Consider the following 13,127-nt stretch of genomic DNA (forward strand, 5'->3'; position numbering starts at 1 on the left):
ATCTCAATATTTCACAGCTTAACAAGAAGGTCCAGAAGCAAGGCCCTGAATTGCAGTTCCAGATGATTAGCGCTGCAAAACCAATTGAAGCAGGAGTATCTAAATTGTCAGAACAGCTTACACATACCCACTTTTTGCAAACTTGCCATTTAAATGATTTACTGGGGGACACTTTCTCGAATTCTTCATAAAATACCTCGACTAAGGTCTGAAAGAGCAGTGTATGTTGTTAAAAGTTTCTAAGACTGGGCCAAGGCAGCTCGCATCTACAGCGGTGAATTGAAGTTAATAACAGAAAAATCTCAGCAGGGCTTTTCAAACTTCTTCTCAGGCGGCACCAGAGTCTTGCCATGTCGTCATGTAATAAAGTAACAAGGACAGGCATTGCGTACATTGTGGTGAATACCTCAGCCAGCTCCTTACAGCAATTAAAAGCTCCCTATGAATCTCCCCCCTCCACCCCCGGCTAAAAAAACTCCACTTATTAAATTCTTGACTTTCATTAAGAAGCTCTTAATACCCCTGCTCCCCTTTTCCCCAAAAAACACCTTCATGCACAAGTGGCACAGCTTAGAGCAACATATTGTGTATCAGTCTTTATTATTTTTTTTTTTTTTAACTTCCATACTATAACCATAAGAGGCTTGGACGCAAAGCTTTGGAAAAACTTAGCTGATACACAGAGTATGGCTGTCAAGGAAATGAGACTTTTATGATGGCCTTACTGTAATGAACACCAAGATCTTTAAGTGTCCTGCCAACAGTGGTAAGATGAAAAACATGTTATTTTATCCCCTTGACAAGGCAGAGTCCTTAGGAAGAGATCTGACCACCTGTGCTGCAGTGTATGTCTATCTGTGGGAGAACAGACACAAGAGAAAAAGCCTAAAGAATTAAGGATCGATTTAAGCTATTATCGTCAAATCTATTGTTGAATACATGGAAACAGGAAAGAACATTAAGGATTTCCCAATTGTTTGTATTGAAAAGGAATATTCACAACCAAGAAGCTCGTGACAGTTCAGCCATATTAACTCTCACACCTCTCTGGTTAAGTTGGGAAGTTCTAGCAATAGAGTTAATACTGAAATCCTCCAAAACAGAAATAGTGAATTTTCAACAGCGAGTAAGTGATGCATTTGAGTCAAAAAAAACCTGAGTTTTTTTACTATTCCTGTTGCCAAACTTTTGACTTTCAGACTTTCCAATTTTCCCAGCCAAAATTTTGCATGATTTACATGAAAGCTGGGACATACGGTTGGAAGAAAAAAAAAAAAAAAGGCAAAGTTTTCATTAGCTTAGTATACAGTTCATCTGATTTTAAGACAAGTTAGGTTTAGGACTAATTTATGACATCTCATACTAACTTCAGATGTGATGTTATTCCCAATATGCTGCCTGTTGGACAATTTTTATTTCACCGGAGCCTGTGACCTCAGAGATTATCTAATCCCCTTGAAATCAGTGGAAACACATCCACTTGAAAGAAACAACCATTGTTTCCGAGCATAGTCAGACTGCACCTCATCCTGTGACCTGGACTTTCAAATTAAGCCACATGGTTTTAGAGGGCAGGCCCACAGAACACCAGTGTTTAACCAAGCTAGGGACTCGGCTCTAAGGAAAAATACTGCTTAATATTTGGATCTTCTCCTAAAGTAACCATATCTATTGCCTAATACATCTTTAGCGCAAAGCGTATTTTAGGAACAAATCATCACAGTAATGCACACTGGGTACATGTCTGAAAACACCAAGATGTCCTAAAGATCTGTTGATTTTCATTAAATCCAGACTTTCTCATGCCTACGTTTTCAATGTCTGACCAACCTCAGAACGCAGAGAAAAAGCAAACCCAAGCACAGTAGAAGAAAGCAGAGGGCTTGTTCTTCTGAAGCTGTTTTACTGCATTACGTTTGTAATCAAGGGGCAATGGGTGCACGTAAGACTTCGTGCTGCTTAGAACTCAATGAGCTATAGGTTAGACTGACAAGAAACAAAATGTCTTTACCTTTAATACTCAGAGCCCTACTAGAGAATTCATCATGATTGGAGCTTTTAGACTATATTTTTGAAACACGTTCAACATCCTCAAGTCTTCTTATTCAACATGCATCAAATACAGTTATTAACTGAAGGGCAGTTTAGTATATTTTCCAGATGTTGCTCAAACTCCATTTACTTCCAGCCACAGTTCAAGGTGTTAACTTTAATCTGCAATATAAGGCCCTATAGCTCAGGGCTATACCTTTTTCCTACTGTATTTTGGACCAGAACAGGACAGCTTACAGCTTTCTTGGCTGTTTGCCTGATTCTGCAAATGTGCTTTTCTACAGGCTGCAGCAAGACTGACACCGATATCCTTCAAGGAATAACAAGCTATGCATCTCTAACACTGTTCTCAGTGGATGATTGCCCTGGGAATTATCTATAGTTGGGGTTTGGTTTTTTTCTTTTGCCCTCAATAAAAGTGGCAATATGCATGCTGAGTCATGTAGCAAGGTTGTACTCAATAATTAATATATCCAATCTCTGTGTGAGCAGACTATGTTCCACTTTACTTGTGGTTTATTTGATTTTGATTAAACTGTTTTTAAATCTTATACATATCCTAATGGAAAATGACATGTGTCATCACTCAACATCTCGTAAGATTCAGGCAGTGACAATTCAACATGATATCTTCCATACATGGATGTACCTTTCAGAATATGTTTCCAACCATTTGCTGGAATTCTTTATTACTCTTGCAAAATACATCATTTTTCTGCAACCATTCTCTGCATATTGTTTCAGGACTATATTTTTGCCAATTATTTTCTATTACTGGACCAAAAAGGTTTATGTATCATATGTTTCTCCCTCAGATCAAAGTTGAGAATGACCACGTTAATCTCATCTTTACAGACCCTGTAATGCCTTCTGGCCAGAATGCCTTTCTTCAACACACACGTATAGCATTAATAATGCTGGATATCAAGACGACAATTTAAAACCCTCATTGGTTAATATTCATTTTAACAAGCAAATCCATTTTCTTTTATCCACTTAATCTTTCCTATTTTTCACATTGCAGATAGACTTTGCATTCATGGTATCAAGTCTGTATGCATTTTGAAATGTTTTCTTTTCCATATGCCCATATTACCTTCTGTTTTACATAGCACTTGTTATGCCTGCATGATCACAGACTATTTCTAGCATTAATTAAGATATGAAATTAAAGTAGGAAGTGCATTATTGGTCACGTAATACAAACAATACAAATTTGCTTTAAAAATGAAATTACTAAAGTGTTAGCACACCTCTTTATACTGTCAGAAATAATAATGTTTACAATCTGCATGCCACAGTACAGCTAGAATTCACAAGTGGATTTGGAATATTATTTCCACTTCAGAAAGATACACATAAAACCCTGAGAAGTTCATTTAGTTTATAAACATATCTGGAAGAAAACACAGGTTTGTCTCTTCTGCTGTCTGCTCCACCATACAGCTCCTGCCCTTAGTGGCCCTTGATCCCACTTACAGGGCTTCCATTGTTCGTGTGAGAACAGCTTTCCTTGAAATCTGATTAGGAATTTTGTCAGAAAAAAATAATATTTTCTTAGAAATTAATGTTTCACAGGAACATGTTTTTGATGAACTTCTAACATAAACATATTTCCAAAAGCAATTTGCCAGATTTCCTGCCCAGAAACCCAGACTCCCAAGTTTTGCTATTGTAAGGAAATGAGCCATAGGGATCGTCTCAAATCTAACAGTACCCAAGATCAAGAGATCTCGGGCATCTGATCACACGATTGATCTAGAGCTGAGAGTTTTGCATCTTCTAGAAGCCCAGACCATAAAAGCAGCCTGTCAGCAAAGCTGCCAGCGTCATCAACAATTTACCCAGTCATCTCTTCCTCATCTCTACAATCAAAAATAGAAACCTCCATGTTCACTCAGCGGACTGACACACTCCCGCTGCTACATTAAAAACACCTTTACCAAATGCCCTCAAAAAAGGAGTCAAATCATTCTACATGTTTAGAATATTAATTTTTCACAAAAATGCGTTTAGTAGATGTTTTACAATAGTTTACACGTGCCTATTTTAGCTGTCATCATTCTGACCCCATTGCTCTGCTGCTTTTTCCTCCCCTTTGCCGTAAAATCAATTCACGGAACGCCTCTGTAACGGTAGGTGTTAATACAATTTGCGCAATGTAAAATAATAAGTAATAACAATGAAATGCATGTTCCCTGGGACTCTGTCATAACTCCAGGTAAAAATAATGCCATAGACTGGGAATAGACTCATTAATAAAATTGCACTCAGAAGAGTGACTTGTTTACTTAAGCACAATGGAAAACAATACATTACAAACCCCTGCATTAAAAAGAAATTATGATCACAACTTCGCAACAAACAGCAAGGGATATCATCATGTACCTGCCTTGCACAAAACAAACCATCAGACAAAAGTCTTTGAGGATGATTTGTTGAGGCCATATACTCTCTTAGGTCCCTCTTACTGCACGAGTTTAACGTGCTCCAAACCAAGCAGGAAAAGTTGACCTCCTTTGAAGATCCAATCCTTTGCTAGCAAGGTTCTTTTTATTAGGGCAGACTTTTGTGGATACTGCCTGCAACCTCAGTATGACAGCATATTATCCAGAATTTGGATACTCACTTGTTACACTGAGATGAATAAACGGACTTGTCTTGTTCTCCCCATTCTTTTCATTGACCGCCTGGACATAGTAGCCTCCTGCATCTGTCACTGATGTTGCAAGAATGACCAGCTGGTTCTCCAGTGTGATGGCTCTATCGAGGAAACAGAAAGAGCACGTTGAAACCAGAAGAATGGTATCCACTAGACAAAAATTGTACAACACTTCAGACTTGACAGACTGATACGATATTCATTGGTCATCTAATCAAGACGTTTGGAAATCAAAACCAGCCTGATTTCAAACACAGTCACGTGTAATATTTAAGATCTTTGATGCCTCTAGGCCTTCTCTCTATTTAGATTGGGTACGGTGACATGCAGAAAGCTACAACATACGAAACTAGAACAGTTTAAATGGCAATAAGAAGTTATACAAGAAACGGCAAATGACAACAGAGACCAATAGCCCGCAAACTGCATTGTTAGGGGTTGACGACAGTCCTGGCAAATGTCGGTATGCTGCAAAGTCAGTTTTATTGAAACCCTTCTCAACAAGTGAAACCATTTCTATTAAAGACTAACAGTCAGGGAATAACACCACCTAGTCTAGTGGGAAAAAAGTAAAAAGTCAAAGGCAGCAGCACCTCAGAAGGTAAACTTTCTGTATTTATGGCATCACGAATTATCACAACATCATAGACAAGAACATCAGCAAGTTAGAGCTTAACTGATATACACAGATGATCTGTGTGTCGATAGGGAGGGAAGAGTTTTCATTTAATCTAAAGCAGGTAGGAAAGCACAACCCTGTAGCTAGCACTGGTGTAGGCCTGAAAGAGTCAACAAATGTCATTGTATGACACAAGTCTATTCTTGCCTATGGCCGCTACGTAACAACGTCTCCCTTGTAGGCAGCATTAATCATTTGCACTGCAGTAGGGTTGGTTACTTCACATTTTACACGTATGAGGTTTTTTCTTGACTATACAAACTAAAGGTTTAATCTAGAGACAACATGTAAAGATTCAAGGGCTTAACTGAACAGGACACAGGAAGCTCAAAAACCAGATAAGAATAAAAGAACACGTAAAGTTCCAGAGAAAGCCTGTGGAGCAAAGAGCTGACACTAATGCAGACTGGGACAGGCACAAACTTGGAAATTTGAATGCAAGACTTGGAGCAAGAAACTCCTACCTTCACTTATATTACTTGATGAGAAGCCCCACTGAGTTCAGCTGTGCTATTAGTCATATCCTTGAGCATGAGGTTGAAACAACATATAAAATTATTATACTGGATGAAACAAGTTCATACATCAATAGGCCTCAAAAAGAGTCAGTGTACGAATACTTTGACTTAGCACTAATCAATCAATAATGAACACTCCAGCATTTCTTCTTCCTCTTTTGGCATGGTGTGGTTAACATTAATGATTCACAACTATTTTGCTTTTGAAAAAGCATTTAAAAGAATAGGGAAAAGTCACATATTCCTACTGTAGCATGCCATTTTTTATACATAGGAGGGGACATAGAAAATGGCAGTGAGAACACAGCGGCGTTCAAAGGCTGCGTGTGTTTCATTCAGACCGCTTCCATTTTCGAATGTGGATACAAAGAACACTGAACTTCTATAAAGCTATTGGTAGATAGCAATAAATAAAAATCTCCTGAAAAATATATAAGGCTATATTTTCAGCTCTGATTGCACATCAGCTAAAGATCCCATTTACATTATCTTTATTGACAGATTTTATTATAAAAAGCATTAAAAACCCAAAACCAGAGTATGACTTTTTTCTTTATTCAATGAACCTGTATTAGCTTAATTGACTTAGAAAATTAATCAAAAAAAACTGTGATAGATTTACAGAGGGGGGATATAAAATGCAATTAATATGATATTTGATAAAGCAAATAAAGATAAAATTCCAATGAAGTGCTAATAATTGAATATTAAAAGACAATGACATTTACATTCATTTCTGCTTTAGTTCTAAAGAAAGCGGCATTAGAAAGATAGTTTGAAAATACTGAAATATATTTCAGACTGCTTTGATGCCAGCTGCAACTGTACCCAAAGTTTTAAAGGTGATCCCTGAATACTGGCGAGATGCACACTGCTACAATCAGTATTAAACTGGTTGGAAATTCTGACAATTAAACCAATATACTCATTATATACTAATCAAGAGCAAAGGAAATTAATATGTATTTATTAAGAAAATTGTTGAGAATGAAGAAATTTTTTAGAAAGTAATACACAAATATTTATTGAAATGTGAGCAAAATGTAACATTTGTAGGTGAAATGTAAGTAAATTTTAAAGATTAAATGACCATACATGTATTTGAATCTAAAAAGATCAGTGTAGAAGGGCTAAACAAATTCCATGTTGAAAATAGTGTGAAAAGTTTTACGTTAATTTGCACAGAAAAAAAGAATTAGAAGACAAAAACTACTGAAGACAACTCTTTGGGCTCATCAATTACATAGTCAAATTAATGTTAATTTAGAAAGCCCAGAATAAGTTATTGACATCTTAATAATTCTGTGAAAAACGGAATGGTTCCATTTCATTAGCTAAAGACAGGTATAGACCAAGACACGAGCCTTCACAGGCTGCAGACTCTGGGAGCTTTATTTAGATCAAGTATGAGCCCCATGCATCAGGAAAATCAATTAGTCACGTTTTAAGCACTCATTAATTCCAATGTTTCTAAACCATCTGAAGATTCATGCCCCAGCCCTTACCAGAGTTGCAACCACTTTTTGTACAACAGCTGCACAGAGCGCCCTAAAATTGGCTTAACATGTTTTCCTGGGTTTATTGTTTGTTTTCATTGTCTGACAGAACTTTTAAATTATGACAGCACCGCTCTAATGTTCCAAGGAAAATCTGATTCCCGGCTGCTCAGTTTACCAGCATATTTGAGGAAGATGACTGCAGCAGATGGAGTGGACCTGTCAGTAATTCATACCCAGCACAGAATTAATGGAAACTATAAATATTGCTTTTTTTAAAGCAATATCGAATTTAACTCAAACTAACATTTTCAAGACAGGAACAACCAAGCAAGTAAACTAAGCAGACTGATCCTTCAGGATTGCTTAAACATAGGGAAAGGAGCACTTTAAATTGTATGTTTTAATAGAAGAATTTTTAAAATTTCTCTGGAACTCAGTGGAAGCCTGTAGGGACTAGCAGCAACACACACGTCCGACAGTTGTAGGCGGTTATAACGGCGGATTCAGTATTATCATGTCCTACAAGAAGTTCAGTGATACCTCTACCCCAAAAGCAGCCAGAGACTAGAACTGATTGATCTGAAAGTGAAGGCGAGTCAGACATTTGAAACTAGAAGCTATGTTTATGACCTGCTGCCAAAGGCGATGGTCCAGCAGGACAGGAAAAGGCAGCAATGATGGAGACAAGTCATTCTGTATACCCAGTTCTTGGCCAATGTAAATGGCCACCTAACGAGATTTTCAGAGTTTAGCTCTTCGATACACTCTGGGATTTTTTAATTGCAGCCTTCTGAATTGTCCAAATATTGTAAAAAGTCCAGTGCAAATAATCCCTGAGTTTGATCTAAAGCTTGTGGAAATTATTCTGTTAACTTCAGTGAAACATGAATCAGGCCTTTAGAAGAGAATTTTCCAAAGGGGTTACCATTATTAAAGGCATTTAAGACAAGGTTTTTGGAGTTAAATAAATTTTTCCTATGGTGAAAATTGCATCATTTATTAAAATGCTGCAAATGAACTCTGCAGTATCTTAAATAGGTAGATTTCCATTAATAATGTTTTTTATGTGAAAACACCAAAAATCTACTCTGCTACTGGATAATTCCCAGAAGTTAGATATTTGTTATTAGTCTACCAGATTACACAATAAATAGATGATACTAGGTTATAAAAACATCATAAAATGAAAATCATAGAGTAACCTGATTAGGCTTTCTCTTAGAAGGCTGCCATCTGCTCATGAACCAGTGTGCAATATTTTAGTACAAAGGCCTTCATAAAGCCTCTTTTCCAATATTATCTCCAGCTAATACAAACATCAATCCCTCTTTACAAGATATTTGTTACCTAGAAAACCTCTGTTCCCCTTTTAAAAACTTTTGTCCGCATTACACAGCAAGCACCGATCATTCTCTGTGAGCCAGGCACCGCACGGTAACAGTGATGTGAATAGAAAAGGGAGAGATTATGGAGTAATAACAATATAATTACTGAAAGACTTCCCCCATGGATTTTCCCTTTTGGAAAAACATACAGATACACTGCAGTTAAAAACACAGCTGTTCAAGTAAAATCCTGACTTGGAGTAGCGCACGCATGGCTTAACAGAGCGAGCATTTTGCCACCCATGTGTTTTCCAATTCTGATGGGGAATTATTAATCTAAATTATTTAAATACATGTCTTCTGCAAACAGTCCATGTTTTTCAGGACTCAATCACAGAGCAAAATATTAGCATACGTGCTACAGAGCACCATGTCCATAGCAACAAAACACTAAGAACTGTGACTGGATGCCAGTTTCATAAAATATTATTCAGGTTCCAGGTATATTGTTACTGCAAATCAACCATCTACTAATAAAAATTTTATACTTACACAGCCACTGAATATTAATTATAACTAGACAAATTAATGGATTGATTTTACAATCAACGCTGGTTTATCGTATCGCTTCTCTAGCTATGCCATGGCACGTGTGCTTCTGGGGAGAAACTGGGATTTCTAGTCATGAAAGCTTCCCAAGGTTACAGAAGAATAACCAAGACAGTCCTAATTTCATGACAGTGTTCAACCTCTGCCTGGCAATGAAGGAAGACTAGGTTCAGCAGATGTATTTCCAGGAGGAAATGAGAGAAGCGGCAGAATTCCTGTGTTTTAAGCTTGGCTTCCCATTCTCTAGCACTAGCTTTGGGGCTTACGATGTCTTGATTTAGTCAGGCTGTAGATACTATTCCCCACATCGGTTCATGAGCATGTTACACAAAAGCTGTTCTGGGTAAAGCGAGTGTAAGGCTGGAACAGAAGTGGATGGAAAACCGTACTTGACAAATCATCAGTGGTCCACTACCTGACTGGAAAGGTATATCGGGTAGAAACCCACAGGGTCTGTCTTTGGCCTGGCATTATTTAATATTTTCATTGGTGTTTGTTGACTGAATATAGATTTCACTTATGAAATCTGCAGATAAAGTCCCAAAGACTCTGGAAGACAGAATTAGAATTCCAAATGCAGAAGACCTGTTCCAGCCTCTCCACAAGACTGAGGTTTGCAGTTCCATGAACAAGTTCAAAACATTGTATTTGAGAAGGAATATCTGACTGCAAACCAGGCAAACCTCACAAGGGGGTATGCAAACAGCAGTATCATTGGAAAATTTAAGAAATAACACCATTTCTCACCCCTTGTAGCCTCCACTCAGTTTTCACTATCAGATTTAAACGTGTGGCTAGTCAAGAAGAATCAAAACACCCCAAAATGACACCAGAACCATCCACTCCCTTCCCCCCGAACCATCCAACCCCAAAGAGGAATCCAGAAAATGTGACGTGCAGGAGAAAAAAACAAACAAAAAGGTATCACAAGTGTCTTCATATATGTACAAGACTGTTACAAAAAAAGTATCTCCGATTTAAGTAGAATCATCAAATATTGAGTCTTGTTATAAAAATCTTAGCAGTTCGCCCTCGGAAAAGCTTATTTTTAGTCTTCAGAGATAGAGGCTCCCAGAAAGGATGCTCAGATGTATTATCCCAAATATATATTTAAAATCATACTCATATTGAGCAACTGCTGGTGTAGAATTAAAAAACCCCCACAAAACAAAACCCAAGATAATCACTACATAAGTGATCATGAAAGAGATGTTTGCACTGAGAGACAATGCCACCAATCCAGAAGCAAGCAATTACAGTAACAAACGAACGAATCATAGTCATAAGTGCACTGCTTCTGTTAAAATGTTCACTTTCTCCCCCCAGGTTTTCAGCAGCTTCAGTTCTTATTTAATGCAACTTAATTATTATCACACACCTCTACTCCTTTGTGAAGTTTTTTGGGCTTTTTTTTGGTGGTGGTGGTTTTGGGTTTTTGGGGTTTTTTTATTATTACATTTCAAGCAACAAGACTTAGTACAGCTGATGTAAGTACCTATGTGTGCTTAAATCCCGGCTCTTGGGTGTTATCTTACTGACCCACACCGATGTGTGCCTGAATGTGCTGCAACAGCAGTTCTCAAACTAGAAGAAAAATCCAGACTTTCAAGACAAAATATACATCAGCAGTCAACAACGGAAACCAAAGACTTGGGAGAAAATAAGTCAATTTTCTCCAGTCTCGTCCTCTTATAAAACTCTTACTGCATTCAAGATATTTGTAAACAGAGTACCTATTTTCTTCTCTCTCCAGTTTATCATATAATCAACACATTGAACTCCACTTGCGACATCACTATCTGTTGCTATGGACGTAGCTAGCAACCACGGGAAAGAAGAATAGTGGAATTTTTTTTTAATCTAAATGGGTTATTTAAACAAAACATTGCAGTTAAAAAGTATCATAGGTTGTTGATCTACACAGCTGGCTGACTTCACTAACGGCAAGCACAAAGACTATCTGTAATCATTTGGGATTTTATAGTTCAATTTTCAGATACAGACAGACGTGAATATTGCTCCACTTTATGATATTTCTCCTGAATTTATTATTCAAGGTGCTATGTTTTTTTAAACACTGATTTTTTTTCCCCTTCCTTCACTATGAAAGGAAAACTTCTGTTATTAAATTATCTCTTCACTTCTGATAAAACATGTCAGCATAATGGTATGCGGTATAGCGGTTTGTAGCCAAGTATTAAAGAGCTTCCTGTGGAATACTGTATCTTTATACCACTATTTCACTGAGATACATTTGTTTATATTCTGCAGTATATAAGGCATGACTGTGAACTGCACCAACTATAAAACAAATTAGCAGCGGCACAGCCCTGTCACAGGGCAATGCACTGGAGAGATAATTGATTATATGACAATGACAAAGAAAACTTCAACTTCTTAACAACATATTTAACAGATATATTTAGACATGCTACAACTGTGCCTTCTTAGATGCTCCCAGCTTCTGTTTATTCATGTTCCTGAATCCGCCTCAGCACCACCTCTGCCATTTTATTCCTGATTCCACACATATCTCGTTTGAAACCATCTCCATTTTCACATAGGTGTAGCTGAGAATAAGATTTGGCACAGCTGTTGCTGTATAAACATATCAAGTCTCAGGAACTCAAAAATCTGTATCACAGCAACTGAAGTATCCACACGGTTTGGAAATAAAATTTCAAATTTTGAATGGCTCAACACAAATCTCTTTCTAATACATTTGGTCACTTTTCTCAGTTGAAACAAGTCCTTCTTCAGCAGGTAAATACATGCACATGAGGGTATTTAAAATGGATATACCAAGTACAGAGAGCATTGACAGAAGTCATCTGGCTCTAATCACAAAACCTAATGGCAGCTGCGTATCAGTGAAGATGAAACAGCCACACACACAGAGAAGACCTCACGGCACCTGCAATGATTGTTTATTATCACATGAACCAAAGGCTTTGTTTCTCTTCTAGTGCCAGAAAACGATGTATCCATCTCATGAACACTACATCCAAACTCACCACGAAAGCCCCACAAGGGAGCAGGACAGTACCTGCCTACCTGCTAAACTCCTTTAGGTGACCCAAAATACAAGTATGTTGAAATAAATGGGAATGTTTCAAGGGATAGGAAAATTTGTACAGCCATAACTTATTGCACATCTGCTTTGAGTAGTAGGAGAAAGTGTTACACTCCAGAACTAACAGTCTAGTAATCCACTAGTTTTCAGACACATTACTACTACTTTTAACAGTACCAAATCTTTAAACAAAGAGCAGGGATATGGTAAAAAGTAGGAAGTGACCCCAGCACCAACCTCCGCTGCTGCCACGTGCACAGAGAGCAGCAGTACTGGGTAGCAAGAGCACAGTTTGTTTAGACAAGTTTTACTATGAAAGATAATCAAAGATTTAGTGGCCTGGATCAATAGAACAGCTAACGCTATCTATGTACAGCACGGCAGTTTGCCGAGGCTAGCATTTGTGTTACTGCTGCAAATTCATTGTAAAATACTATTATACAGTATCTTAGCTTTGCTGCCTACATCAAAACAGGGATTTTATGTAGTTATTTCTACCCACACACCATTAAGACATATACTATTGCTACACAGCGCAAACTTAGCACAGGCCCGGGAGCCAAGTATATGCGGGCTTTACCAGCGATACGTAGCCCTGGGTGAGTTGTTTAGCCTTTCAGTCTGTATGCTTTGCCAAGAGAGAAAAAAGGATAATACATGTATGTATTTCTTTTTATGCTGAAAAATTTATCTAGAGGCTTAAATAGTTA

General features: G+C 37.6%; 1 protein-coding gene across 3 annotated transcripts in view; it reads right to left on the bottom strand.

Moving 5' to 3' along the window:
* SDK1 (sidekick cell adhesion molecule 1) overlaps positions 1-13,127 on the bottom strand; it is a 412,431-nt gene that overhangs the window by 207,939 nt on the left and 191,365 nt on the right. For all 3 annotated transcript variants that reach the window (XM_054842564.1, XM_054842566.1, XM_054842565.1), the window contains one exon: positions 4,682-4,815. In XM_054842564.1, the coding sequence (XP_054698539.1) occupies positions 4,682-4,815 (134 nt within the window). The remainder of the gene's footprint in view (positions 1-4,681; positions 4,816-13,127) is intronic.

The sequence above is a fragment of the Grus americana genome, chromosome 15, assembly GCF_028858705.1.
Source record: "Grus americana isolate bGruAme1 chromosome 15, bGruAme1.mat, whole genome shotgun sequence".
In the NCBI taxonomy this organism is placed as follows: domain Eukaryota; kingdom Metazoa; phylum Chordata; class Aves; order Gruiformes; family Gruidae; genus Grus; species Grus americana.